Source organism: Taudactylus pleione, unplaced genomic scaffold (genome assembly GCF_031769625.1).
Source record: "Taudactylus pleione unplaced genomic scaffold, aTauple2 ptg000609l, whole genome shotgun sequence".
NCBI classification, from domain to species: Eukaryota; Metazoa; Chordata; class Amphibia; order Anura; family Myobatrachidae; genus Taudactylus; species Taudactylus pleione.
In genome coordinates, this window is record NW_028285011.1 from 360,246 (window position 1) to 373,815 (window position 13,570).

The 13,570-nt window shown below is 48.3% G+C and overlaps 1 protein-coding gene across 5 annotated transcripts in view; it reads left to right on the top strand.

Annotated features, from left to right (window-relative positions):
• HERC2 (HECT and RLD domain containing E3 ubiquitin protein ligase 2) overlaps positions 1-13,570 on the top strand; it is a 268,507-nt gene that overhangs the window by 170,853 nt on the left and 84,084 nt on the right. For all 5 annotated transcript variants that reach the window (XM_088454087.1, XM_088454088.1, XM_088454089.1 and 2 more), the window contains exons 49-53: positions 663-831; positions 917-1,042; positions 3,993-4,101; positions 5,679-5,818; positions 5,917-6,107. In XM_088454087.1, the coding sequence (XP_088310213.1) occupies positions 663-831; positions 917-1,042; positions 3,993-4,101; positions 5,679-5,818; positions 5,917-6,107 (735 nt within the window). The remainder of the gene's footprint in view (positions 1-662; positions 832-916; positions 1,043-3,992; positions 4,102-5,678; positions 5,819-5,916; positions 6,108-13,570) is intronic.

Below are 13,570 nucleotides of genomic sequence, written 5' to 3' on the forward strand. Positions count from 1 at the left end.
AGAGCTATACTTACCACTGCTGGCATCAGGGCTGCGGCTAGGCATTCGGAAGCACGGACACAGCCTCTATATTAAGCTGTGGCGTGTCCTCCCTGAGCTACTGCCAGGGTGCCTGGGACTCCGACACACACTCTTTTTAGTGGAGGCGGGTCTCCTGATGCCTCCATGTAGCAGGCTGACAGACGCAGTACTCTGTCAGCCTGTCCTCAATGCTTTGTGAAAGCTAGAAATTAAAATAAAGTTGAAATAAAAGAAAAAATACTAAGTGTGGGCTGGAGCTCAGCCCTATGTGACCGGCTCTCTCAGGCACATTCTAAAAACTGGGGCTGATGGGGCATAGAGGGGGAGGAGCCAGTCACACTTCAGAATTATTTAAAGTGCCAGGCTCTGCTCTACCACCGTCTATACCCCACTGTCTTGAACTCCAGTGTCCCCTAGTGGATGAAGGAGAAAAAAAAAAGTTTCACTTGAGTACAAAAACTTTTTTTCTTTCCACCCCCTAACATATCTGGCTTTCTAATTGGTTTATCAGATCTTTGTGATGCTCCTTCATTAATTCCATTTTTTTTTAGGTTCCTAAGAGACCTCCCTAGTTTGCAGTGACACACACAGTGAAAAATAGAGCTCGTTGATGGTCTTTTTTTTTGTTTGTTTGTTTTAAGGTTGGCATGATGGTGCGTTGTTGTCGGACATATGAAGAAGTTTGTGAGGGTGATGTAGGGAAAGTCATTAAGTTGGACCGTGATGGACTTCATGACCTGAATGTTCAGTGCGACTGGCAGCAAAAAGGTGGCACCTACTGGGTTCGATACATTCATGTGGAGTTGTTGGGTGAGTCTTCCTCCTTTGCTATAGTTGTTGCTGGATGTAGCATGAAGAAGAGAAGATAATGAACTGATGTTACTGAAATCCATAGGTTTTCCGCCCCAGAGTTCCCATTCACATATCAAAATTGGTGACAAAGTGAGAGTGAAGGCCTCAGTTACAACGCCAAAATATAAATGGGGATCAGTAACTCACAGAAGTGTGGGTGTTGTGAAAGGTATGTTTCTAGATCATAAGTAATTTGTTTGAGCCTTTTAGAATATTACTATATAATTATTCTCATATCCCCAGACTCATTGCTTTTTGTATTATTTTAGTTTGGATAGGGAGTCAAATATTTTCAGATTTTAGTGAAGACTTGTGTTAAATTGTTTCAACACAAGTCATCACAAGTGTTTTTAAGTTAAGGGGTATGTTCCTCATTTTTGTAGTGCAAGCTGTCATCTCATATACCATATATAGTCAATTGTACCCTTTATGCTTACTCTGCCATGCCTGGATATGTTTAATTACACTACTGTCCACCAGGTACTATCAACAAAGGGCTGGAAATGATTGGCAATAAAATTAGTCTTCATAAATAAAACCAACACAAAAAAGTGAAACTACGCTAATCAATACAAAATATCCATTAATCCATGAAAAATTATTAAATACTGATGACAGAATAAGGAATGGTCAAGACACACCAATGCAAAGTAAAACATCAGATTTGATACAAATATACAGTATTTAATTAAATATAAATCCTTATTTTGAACTTGATGATAATCTGGGTCACATATATCCCCTAGGAAGAGAATAATATAATATGAGCTGTTTCTATAGTTAGTCCCAATTATTTCAATGCATTTTATGGAAATCGAAAGAGCCTCCTAGTGCCAAGAGTATGTAAACGGTCATGGACCCAATAAATAAAGGAAGCTGATCATTTTACCAGAAGGTCCGGCTAAAGTAATGCATTCCCAGGTCCAACATGTAGTTGGGTTTCCACTAGGCGAGCTGATCTTTTAGGTTGGTGCTCACTGCCACAGCACTTTCAGCCCAGATGGACAAGTGGTGCAGCCAGCGCCGCTATATATTGAGCTCCGGACGCACATCGGGGAAAGTTTTTTTTAGAATAAAACCAGCAGCTCAGATATCCAATAATAGCATGGTGCAGGTCCTCTGACTAGTTTCACCCCTAAATAGAGGCTTTTTCAAAATTCACTGATTATTTTGAAACAAGCTGCTGCTATTAATTTTTTGTTTAATTATCACCAAGGATGTTGTTTTTTTTTTCTTTCATAAATAATAGCATTCTTTCATTTATATTTAATTCACTGCTACTGTCCATTCCAATTTAGGGTCCATTTTCATGGGTTTACAATCTATAGGGGATATAGGTGTACACAATAGATAGAAGAGGGCAGAGACTACAGCATTAGGAGGAGGGGTGGTAAGATGCAATGCTAAAGTGAGTTTTAAGGGCACATTTGAACCCTGTGAGGCTGAATTGAAAGTTTAATGGAGCGAGGGAGGGCATTCCAGACATAAGGAACAACTTGGAATAAATCGTGAATATGAGTGGGTCGTTTTGATCAACCTAATGATTTCATCCTCACCTTCTCCCTGAAGAGGGCTGATGGGAGTATGTGAAAAAGAAGCTGGAGATGTAGCTGAGAGAGGAGTTTAATTCTGAGTGGTATACGGAGCCAATTTAGTGACTGGCAGAAAGGGGCAGCAGAAATAGAGCACCAAGAGAGGAGTATGAGGCGGCAGCAGAGTTGAGGACAGACTGCAGAGGACTTGTATACAGGTTAGGAACACCATAGAGGAGCAGATTACAGTAAACACGTGAAATTATGAGAGCATAAATGAGTATTGATTAGCCTTTCTAGCAATAACCAGACTGGCAATATTGCTGAAATGTAAATGGCGGGATTGTGAAATTAACTGTGTGCTGGTTGAGATGGAAAAAGTAGACTCTGGCTACAGAGGAGAGTGAGACCAGGTCAATAGAGAGGGAGAGAGTGATAGTAGAGGGAGTCTTGGCTAGAGGAAAGTTGATGAGTACATTTGGAGATCTAGTTTCAGGAAGTGCTTTGCCATTCAAGATAAGATGGCTGACAGACAGGAGGTGATATGAGGAGAGGTTCAGGATGAGGTACATTTTTGTGGTATCACCATAGAAATAGAACTCTGTGTGTGAAGACATGTAGAATGAGAGAGCACCAAGGACAGAATTGAAGTGGGAGTGTGGAGAGAAAGATAGGTGAGGAGGGGCCTAAAGCAATAATAGGTCATGGCAGTTGGACTCTATTTTGTAGATGAAGTTGGTTGCAAAATCAAGTTCAATGAGGGAGGCTGGAAGGAGAGGTGGAGTGTGGGGAGCTGGAGGTAGCAAAGAGCTGGCAAGAAATGGAGGCCTGGGAGTAGATGAGGCCATTGAAGTAGGATTATTTAGCAAGTGAGAGCAGTGCTATAGGATGAGAGGATAAACTCTGTGTGAGAAAGCAACTTCCCCCAGAGGCACTTAGCAGCGCGAGAGCACTTCTGGTGGAAACTGTTCAGAGCAGAGTGACAGTTTTGGGAGGGAACAGTTGAAGATTGATGGTAACAGCTGGGGCTGAAGAGTCAAGAGCAGTAGTGAGGGCATAGCCCTAGAAGAAGACTGTTTGGTCAAGGCATCTGAGGTGGAGAGGGGAGTTGAAGTCTAAAAGAGTATAGAGACAAGAGAATACCAGGTCAAGGGAGTGATCATGGATGTAAGAGGAAAAGGCGATCCATTGGGGGGAGGCCAAATGAGGAGAGGGAGAGTAGTTTGGAGGTAGCATGGTTGGAGTGATTGTCGATCGTGATGATAAATTCCCCAAGGATATGAGAGGGGAGGTCAGAGAAGAGGGAGTAGACAGGCGGAGAAGTTATCAAGAAATTTGGAGACTGGGCCAGGGGGACAATAGATGGTGGCAATGCAAAGGTGGATTGGAATGTAAAGTCTGATCAAGTGGACATCCGAGGAGGAGAATGAAACTTATGGGCCTGCCACCGTGATGCATATCGTGGCCATGAGTGAAAGATGCATACAGTTTTCCATTAGTTGTGCAGTCACAGCTGTGAAAATATTCTGTCACAATATGTACAATAATTTTTTTTATTTTTTTTTATTTTTAATTCTTTGTGGATAGCTTTCAGCGCCAATGGAAAAGATGTGATTGTAGATTTCCCACAGCAGTCACACTGGACAGGACTGTTATCCGAAATGGAATTGGTTCCAAGCATTCATCCTGGAGTAACGTATGTTGATTCCTCGTCTACTTTGGCTTTAATGTGCAGTAACACAGTTTAACTTGGGTGTTGAACACTTTTTATTTTATTTTTTTGTCGTGTTTTTTTTGTTTCCGCAGCACATTTATGGAAAGTCGACTTTAAGCTATGGGTTTCCATGATGCAAGATTAATATCAGTTTTACCTGGTCAATTTTCAGTTTAAAATTTGTGTCTACATCACGGATTTTTTTATATTTTTTCCTCTTCTCCCCTACTAGAGGTTTTAGTTTGGGAAGTAGGCTAATCAATAGAATAGTGGTGTTGTGCTCGAGTTTTTATTTTGTCTTTTGTATTTGTGACGTTGGCATCCTTACATTTCTCTCCATCCAGTGTGCTCCAATCTATCTTCAGTTTTTAACCTACCATAAAAAAAACCTACTGCATACGGTATATCTCAAAACCCTTCCAGTTTAATCGTGAATGGGTAATTCTGCAGAAATTTTAAATTATTAAAGATCCTGTAAAATCTCCTCCCTCAATCTTATTCTCAAAGCTTTTAAATTCTGGTAGGAATGTAATTACTCGATCATTCAATAGGGAGGATACTTGGCCCTTGGGTTTATTAAATCCTTCTAACCTGTTAGGTTTTCCCACTTTCATATTCCCACCTATCGCAGCAGCCAAATATACTTTTTTATGAATTCATAATTTTTGTGTGTGTAGACTCAAGCTTCCTGAGTAACTCAGTGGGCAGAGGATACTTTGGTCCCAGAGCTACCTTTTGATTGCAGTTTGCGCCCTCTATGGGCTCTCCCCTTTCCCCATTGACATTGGTGGAGAACAATGGAGCCATGTGCTGCTGTTGCCATCAGGCTTAGAAGTGCGGATCATACTGAATGACATGGTAATTGGCTCCCCCTTCCTATCGTCAGAGGAAGGAGTCTGGAAACTTCAGTGTGTTAACCCTTTTTTTTTTCTGGGGTCTTTTATTAAGTCCTCCACAGTCCCGGTATTCCACTGGAGAAGCCAGGTCAGTTGGGCAGCCTCAGCTGTGGCTGCCCTACACTAGATACTACAGAGCTGCCGTGACATGGTCTGTATGCAGGCTTGACAGCACTTGCTGTGGTTTTCTGTCCCAGGCTGCAGTGACTTACTCTAGCTCAGGTTGGGTTGCATAGGGTGTTTTGTGTATTGTTTCAGCAGTTTTACTCTTCTTGGTTCAGTGTTGATCCTTGTATGAGATTCACTTTTTATTATGTATCTGTCCTTTTAGCCCTACTTTCCATTATATTGGAAAGAGGAAGGAGTTTTAGGTCTTGTCCTGATGGGACTTCAGTTGTGACTTCTAACACTTGTGTAAAATGTCAGCTAAGTTGCAGGGTGGACAATCTTGCGTAAACGCTTCAGTACTCTGTCGCACACGCTTTCAGTGGTTGGGTGAAGTTACTAACACAGTCCATTGCTAAGCTAAAGCACCTCGATTATACTATTTTATATATGATCATTTTGTAACCAGTTAGAACTAAGCAGTTGTCTTTCATACTGACTTACTGGCTAAAGGTTGAAGTGTTAAAGATATATATATATATTTTTTTAAATCAACAGTTGTGATGGCTGTCAGATGTTTCCTATTCATGGATCACGATTTAAATGTCGAGATTGCGATGACTTTGACTTCTGTGAAACCTGCTTCAAGAATCGAAAACATAATACAAGGCATACTTTTGGCAGAATAAATGAGCCAGGTAGATTCATTAGCAGCATATCGTGTAAGTAATAATTATGAGTTAATGTCTATATACATTGAGAGCCTTTATTGTTTTTTGATATTTTGGTAAAACAGGTCAGTCACCAGTGTTCTGTGGGCGCTCTGGCAAGCAGCTAAAGCGGCGGCATAGTGGCCAGAGGGGCATGTTGATAGATGATTGGTCCCGGATTGTGAAAAATTTGACCGTTTCTTCCTCTGCGAATCAAGCATCACGTCTTATTGATGGCAGTGATCAGTGCTGGCAGTCTTCTGGCTCACAAGGCAAGGTATATTTAAGCATGTTCTGCAGACTCAGGAGACCTTGTTCCAAGGCGAAAGTGATTAATAAAAATCCAATGCATTATCTTCTACCACCCACTTTACCAAGGCAAAATTCCTGAACTGTATTTATGTAGATTAATGCCCTCTTATATGGCACATTTCCATGCTTTTATCTATTTAAACATGGTGGATCTTTGTTTATTTTTTAGATTTAATCATGGGTTTAGACTTGCGTCTGTTGAGAGCAGTTAGAAACTTACCAACAATCTAACCAAACAATGCAAGAATTATATTTTTTTCCCCTTGATTTGTAGAAAACTGCATTACAACGCTCTACAAAATATATTTCTACTTCAGGGTCCATAGGGGGTCCACAGGGTTGACCTTGGGGTACAGCTGGATCTGGATCCACGGGCACCACGCAGTTAAAGCTTTGCTGCTCCCAGGATGCACTTGGGTCCGTCCTCCTCTATACCCCGCCCCGGCCACAGGCACCTCAGTTTTAGTTGGTGCCCGGCCGGAGTCGGGTCACCCTGTCGCAGTGGGGCTGCAGGAGCAGCCCCTAAGCTTTATTTTAAAAGAGAAATTTTTTATTTTTTTCTACTTTTTTTACACTTAGAGCGGCAGCATCAGACTGTCCTTTAGGACGTCCACGCTGCCGCTCCTTCTCCCCGCTGGCGCCGCGACGCCAGTACAGCTCTGGGGATCGCGGCGGGACCCCAGAGCCTGTACTAGCCGGGCTCTGGGGACTCCCTTGACTGCTGCCGGACGCGACGGGGATCAGGTAAGCCGCGGGTCGCAGCGTGCGGCGGCCCGCGGATACTTCAATGCAGTCAGGAGCCTCCGGTCTCTGGGGACAGACCGGAGGCGCTAGCGGCGGCGGCGGGCTCCCCCTCAATTGAGGAATACCCCGCGTGTACGCTAGACCACCAGGGTATCAGGCTGGTAGCGGGACCGGCAACCCGGGGGTTAATTGCTAGCCAGGGGAGGCAGCCTTCCCTGTCTAGCGGCTCCTCCCCTCAGCTCAGCGCGCCTTTCAACTAGCAGTCTGGCGTCGCTGAGCTGCTCTTATCTCTCGGCCACTCCTCCTCTGAGGTCTCCGGCGGCCATCTTTACTGGCACATCGCAGACTCCCAGGTGGTATCAAGTGGACCGGTCCCCCTGTGTACCTCTCCCCTGCTAAAGGACAGTGTACACAGCGCTATAGCCCTCCCAGACACTGAATCTGGGCGGTTGATTGTAGCGGAAGGTGCAGTGAGTACTAACTTTTCTGCATTGTATGTGACTATTGCTAGTGCTGCCTGTCTGTGACTTATTCTCCTTACTGTCAGCTTATAACTATCCCTTTCCTTCTCCTATGGCCCGGCAGGTGTGTGGGGGAAGGGCGTTTTTCTGAGACCCTCACTTATATAAAACACGTATTTGTGGGGTCAGTCACATACTGTTGTGTGCTACACAGTACCATATCTGGGCTGTTGTGTCGCATACTGGTGAGTGCGCAGGTGTTAAAACCGTAATTCCTCTGGTGATACCTATTTCTTGTGATTTACGGTATCATGTCTGATGAGGAGACTGAGCGCTCTGTGGCTCCTGTGCTATTTTCCTGCAGACGCTGTGCTGCTGGAGTTGATGGGGAGGACTTATCTCAGGATGGTCTGTGCGGGCGGTGCCAGCTGGTACCGGGCCCCTCCAACCCCCCTGTATCACAGGACCCTCCTTGGGCGATGTTTTCACAGGTGCTGGCGTCTATTGCGGACCGGTTATCGGTCCCATCAGCGGTCCCTTCTAGGGCGTTACCGCAGCCCACCATCCCCCATTCCCCGAGGGTTCCACAAATGTTGCGGTCTTCCCCCGGGGCCCAGACTGTGGGTCCTTACTCGGGACTGCCTGTGTATGTGCAGTCTTCCCCAGGGACGCGTCAGTCTGTAGTGCCTTTGCAGAGTTTTGCTCCGACGACTCCTCCGCCTTGGGTGGATGTTCTATCCAGCTCCGTACAGAGTCTGGCGGCTTCATCCTCTGCGTTTCAGTCCATGTTGCAAGGTGATGTGCCACCAAGGGTGTCTAAACGTCCGGTTGTGAGTTCACTAGCTGCGCAGTTGTCGGACTCGGAAGTGTCCTCAGATGATGGAGAAATCCATGAGGACTCTGACTCTGATGTCATGGGGCAGGAGGTGGAAGCTAAGTCCTCCATTAATGTTCCAGCCTTAGTTAGGGCGGTGCGGGCTATCCTACATGTTGAGGATGATGCGCCGGCTCCTAGGTCGAAGTTTCCTAATTTTAAAAAGGCCAAGGTGACCTCAACTGTGTTCCCCCTGTCTGATCAATTATCGGATCATATGGCGGCGGCCTGGCAATTACCTAGTAAGAGGTTCCATCCACAGAAGAGGTTGGCGGCGAACTATCCTTTTCCTGAAGCTCATTGCAGGAAATGGGAAACTCCGCCGGCGGTGGATTCCCACGTTACCCGCTTGATCAAAAGCGCGACGCTGCCATTGCCGTCTATCTCCTCTTTGAAGGATCCCACGGACAGGAAGGTGGAGACTTGTTTAAAGTCCATTTATTCTCTTTCCGGGGCGGTGGCTCGCCCGTCCATGGCTATCTCCTGGGTGGCTAAAGCCATTGAGGCATGGGCCAATGCCTTGGAGGATACCTTTCCTGATGAGGCTCCGGATATCCAGAGAGCGTTAGTGGGACAGATGCGGGATGCAGCTTCCTATATTGGGGAAGCGTCTTTGGATGCCAGCCTGCTCACTTCTAGGGTGTCGGCTGCAGCAGTGTCTGCTCGGCGCTCCCTGTGGCTGAGGTCCTGGAGGGCTGATGCAGATTCAAAAAAGGGTCTGGAGGCCTTGCCTTTTAATGGTGATTTACTATTTGGTCCGGATTTGGACAGAATAGTGGATACTTTGGCTAAGTCCAAGTCGGCTTTTCTCCCTTCGGCCTCTGCGCCGGCTAAAGTGAGGAGCTCTGCCTTTCGGTCCTTTCGGCTTCAGTGTAAGGCCAAGGGCCAGTCCTTCCCGAGACATTCGGCGACCAAGGCCGCACCCAAGCCCAAGAAGCAGGCATGGAGTGCTCGGCGCCCTTCTTCCAAGCAGGAGGATAAGCCTGCTGCCTGATGGGACGGGCCTCTCTCTGGGGGACCCCAGAGTGGGAGGCCGACTTCTCCAATTCGCCCAGTGTTGGCACAATACCACCACGGATGCCTGGGTTCGAGAAGTAGTCTCTCAGGGGTACGCCCTGTCTTTTCGGTTCAGGCCGCCCCACCAGTTTTTCTGTACGAGTCCTTCTCTGGACAAGACCAAAGCTGGTCAGATTCAGGTAGCTATAGAATCCTTGCTACAAGCAGGGGTCATTGTTCCCGTTCCGCAGTCTCAGCGCGGGACGGGGTACTATTCTACTCTGTTTCTGGTACAGAAACCCAATGGTTCTCATCGCCCTATCCTGAATTTGAAGTCTCTGAACAGATACCTCAGAGTTCCCAGGTTCAGGATGGAAACGTTATGTTCCATCATTCTGGCGATGGAACCCGGGGATTATATGGTCTCCCTCGATATCCAGGACGCCTATCTCCATGTGCCCATAGCACCGGCACATCAGCGGTATCTGAGGTTTGCTATCCTGAACCATCACTACCAATTTCGGGCGTTGCCTTTTGGCCTTTCCACGGCTCCGAGGGTGTTCACCAAGGTGATGGCGGTTATGGCTGCCCACCTTCGGGGTCAGGGTCTACGTCTGTTGCCGTACCTGGACGATCTTCTGCTGCTGGCGAGCTCCCCGGAGGTGCTTCTTCGACATCTCCACCTGACCATTGCTTGTCTTCAAGCACACGGGTGGTTGATAAACTGGAAGAAGTCCTCCCTGATTCCATCACAGCGGATGGCTCATTTGGGAGCCCTGCTGGATTCTCGTCAGCAGCGGATTTTCCTGACTCCAGAGAAGGTCTCCTCCCTGCAGCTGCGGATACACAGTTGCCTGAGCAGTTGCCGCCTGTCGGTCCATTCAGCTATGAGAGTTCTGGGGTCCATGGTGTCGACATTCGACATGGTGGAATTTGCCCAGTTCCATTCCCGGCCCCTGCAGGGGCTGATTCTATCGGAATGGAACGGGTTACCTCACCGGATCCGCTCTCAGATGCTGGTGTTGTCCGCGGAGGTTCGGCAGTCTTTGGCTTGGTGGCTTCAGACGGCGCATCTGGTCGAGGGGCGCCCCTTTTGGATCCCGGACTGGGTCCTGCTCACGACGGATGCCAGTCTTCGGGGTTGGGGGGCAGTGACCGGCTCATTATCGCTTCAGGGTCGTTGGTCCGCGGAAGAAGCACTTCTCCCCATCAACATCCTGGAACTGCGGGCTGTGTACAGGGCCCTGCAGTCGTCCGGCCCCGCTCTTCACGGAAGGGCGGTTCAGGTGCAGTCCGACAACGCCACCACGGTGGCGTACATCAACCACCAAGGGGGAACTCGCAGTCGGGCAGCAATGTCGGAGGTGTCTCGCATTCTTGCTTGGGCGGAGTGTCACGTTCCAGCGATCTCGGCAGTCTTCATTCCCGGAGTCCTCAATTGGGAGGCGGACTTCCTCAGCCGTCACGATGTGCATCCCGGGGAATGGTCGCTTCACCCAGAGGTGTTTCAGCTACTCGTGGACAGGTGGGGGCTGCCGGAGCTGGACTTGATGGCCTCCCGTCACAATCACAAGTTGCCCGTTTACGGGTCAAGGACAAGAGACGCAGGCGCCTGTCTGGTAGACGCTCTGTCGGTGAAATGGACGTTTCACCTGGCGTATCTGTTTCCTCCGATATCCTTACTTCCTCGGGTTCTGCGGAAATTCAAGCAGGACGGCGGCACGCTCGTGCTGGTGGCTCCGGCGTGGCCCAGACGTCCTTGGTACTCCGATCTGAGGTGCCTCTCCATCGACGCTCCGTACCTTCTTCCTCAGCGTCGGGACCTGTTGTCTCAGGGGCCCTGCCTTTACCCGGATCTGGGTCGGCTGTCTTTGACGGCGTGGCTCTTGAGACAGCCGTCTTGAGGTCTAGGGGTTTCTCCAGTTCAGTGATTGGTACCATGCTTAGGGCACGCAAGCCTGCTTCCGCGCGGATTTACCACAGGGTGTGGCGCACTTATTTTCAGTGGTGTGAATCCAGAAACTATGATCCGCAGGTGTTCCGGGTTTCCAGAATCTTGGAATTTCTTCAATCGGGTTTGGACCTCGGCTTACGCCTGGCCTCTCTGAAGGTTCATGTGTCTGCTTTGTCCGTGTGGTTTCAGCGACGGATTGCTACACTGCCAGATGTTTACACCTTTTTCCAAGGTGTTCTCAGGATCCAGCCTCCCTTCGTGCCTCCGGTGGCTCCGTGGGACTTGACGGTGGTACTGAGGGTCTTGCAGGGTCCTCCTTTTGAGCCGCTTGAGTCGGTGGAGCTCAAGTGGCTGACGTTTAAGACCATTTTTCTCCTGGCAATTGCTTCGGCCAGGAGGGTTTCAGAATTGGGGGCGCTTTCCTGTCGCCCTCCTTTTCTGATTTTTCACCAGGACAGGGCAGTGCTCCGCACGCGTCCTGAGTTTTTGCCCAAAGTGGTTTCAAAGTTCCACATTAATCAGGAACTTGTTGTGCCAGCTTTTCAGTCACCTGATCTTTCTGCTGGTGAGGCTTCCTTGGATGTGGTCCGGGCACTTAGAATCTATGTGGACCGGACTGCTTCGGTTAGGAAGTCGGATTCTTTGTTTGTCCTCTTCGGTTTTCACAAGAGGGGTTGGCCTGCCAACAAGCAAACGTTAGCCCGTTGGCTTCGTTCAGTTATTTGTGAGGCTTATGCGCAGGAGGGTTTACCTGTGCCAGCCTCTGTTAAGGCTCATTCCACTCGTTCTGTGGGTCCCTCTTGGGCTGCTAGACGTGGCGCCTCCGCTGTTCAGCTGTGTAAGGCGGCTACTTGGTCTTCAATTCAGACGTTTTTGAGGTTTTATGCGTTTGACACCTTCGCCTCTCAGGATGCATCCTTTGGGCGCCGGGTACTCCTTTCAGCACAGGAGCGTCCCCGCCCTTAGTTGAACTGCTTTGGGACATCCCCAAGGTCAACCCTGTGGACCCCCTATGGACCCTGAAGTAGAAAACAAGAGATATGGTAAGAACTTACCTTTGTTATCTCTGTTTCTACGAAGTCCATAGGGTCCACAGGGCGCCCGCCCTGACGCACCTGGCTTCAAATGGGCTGTGTGGCTGGTCACCGTTTTTCCGTCTCCCATTTCTGTGAGTATGGTTTCTTGTGTGTTCCAGTCTTCCTTCTCTCTGTTTAGTCTCCTCCTCCGGCCTTAGCTGCTTACCAACTGAGGTGCCTGTGGCCGGGGCGGGGTATAGAGGAGGACGGACCCAAGTGCATCCTGGGAGCAGCAAAGCTTTAACTGCGTGGTGCCCGTGGATCCAGATCCAGCTATACCCCAAGGTCAACCCTGTGGACCCTATGGACTTCGTAGAAACAGAGATAACAAAGGTAAGTTCTTACCATATCTCTTGTTTTTGCTCAGATTCGACAGATACAATAAATAGTTATCCGCTAAAGCCGATATCTTAGTTTCCTCATTATCAATGCTGCTACCCTGAAATTGTAATCCGTGTTATCAAACTCTAATCAATGGGTCCAGGGCTAGGTTGAAGAGTATGGGTGATGGAGCACAACCCTGTCTTGTACCTTGAGACATAGGAGCTCATTCAGACCAACTGGCTAGATGCGATCGCTCGCTCCGAGCATATGGAAATGCGGGTAAGTGACGTCAAGGCAGCTGCTCGTAGGGCAAGTCATAAGCACTCCCACTTTGTTTTTGCGAGTGATCACTTTTTGTTTGTAGACGCCCACCAGCCTGTCTAAAGACTCCCACTTGCGTACGTCATCTCCAGGAATTGCATGAAACCATTAATACATTCCGCAGCATCGAAAGTGATCGCAGCGCTTGAGGTTGACTATACCTTGCCGCAAGCACTGCGAACACTTCAGTGTGAAATTCCACCAAGTGACGTGACCTATGACGCTGCCTTTTAATTATGCACGCCTCTGAAACGGCGTTGCAACACTCAGGCACGCCTGCGTTCGCACCTCCACTCCCCCGTTAGTAGTGCCCTGCCCCTGTTAGCACCCACAAATTGCTTCTCCTGTCACTCATTCAGGTGGGCTGTCTATGCTGGGCGAGCGAGCCCTTCCAAACCCCTCGCAGTGGTTCACGCACGCACATTGGGATGCATACACATGCGCAGATTGGAAATATCGGCCACGAATGAGCGAGCGACCGCTTGCGGGTAGGTCTGAATCAGGTCCATAGTGAGTCTATCCCCAACAGTACCATTAATCAACAGTGAAGTAGAGGGGAGAGTGTAAAAAATGTAATTAGGGCCATAAAGCTAGAAATAAACCCGTGTGTGTCTAAAATTTCATAGAGATACGGTCAAGTGACCATAGCAAAGGCCTTAGTAGCTTCAAGGCTTAAAA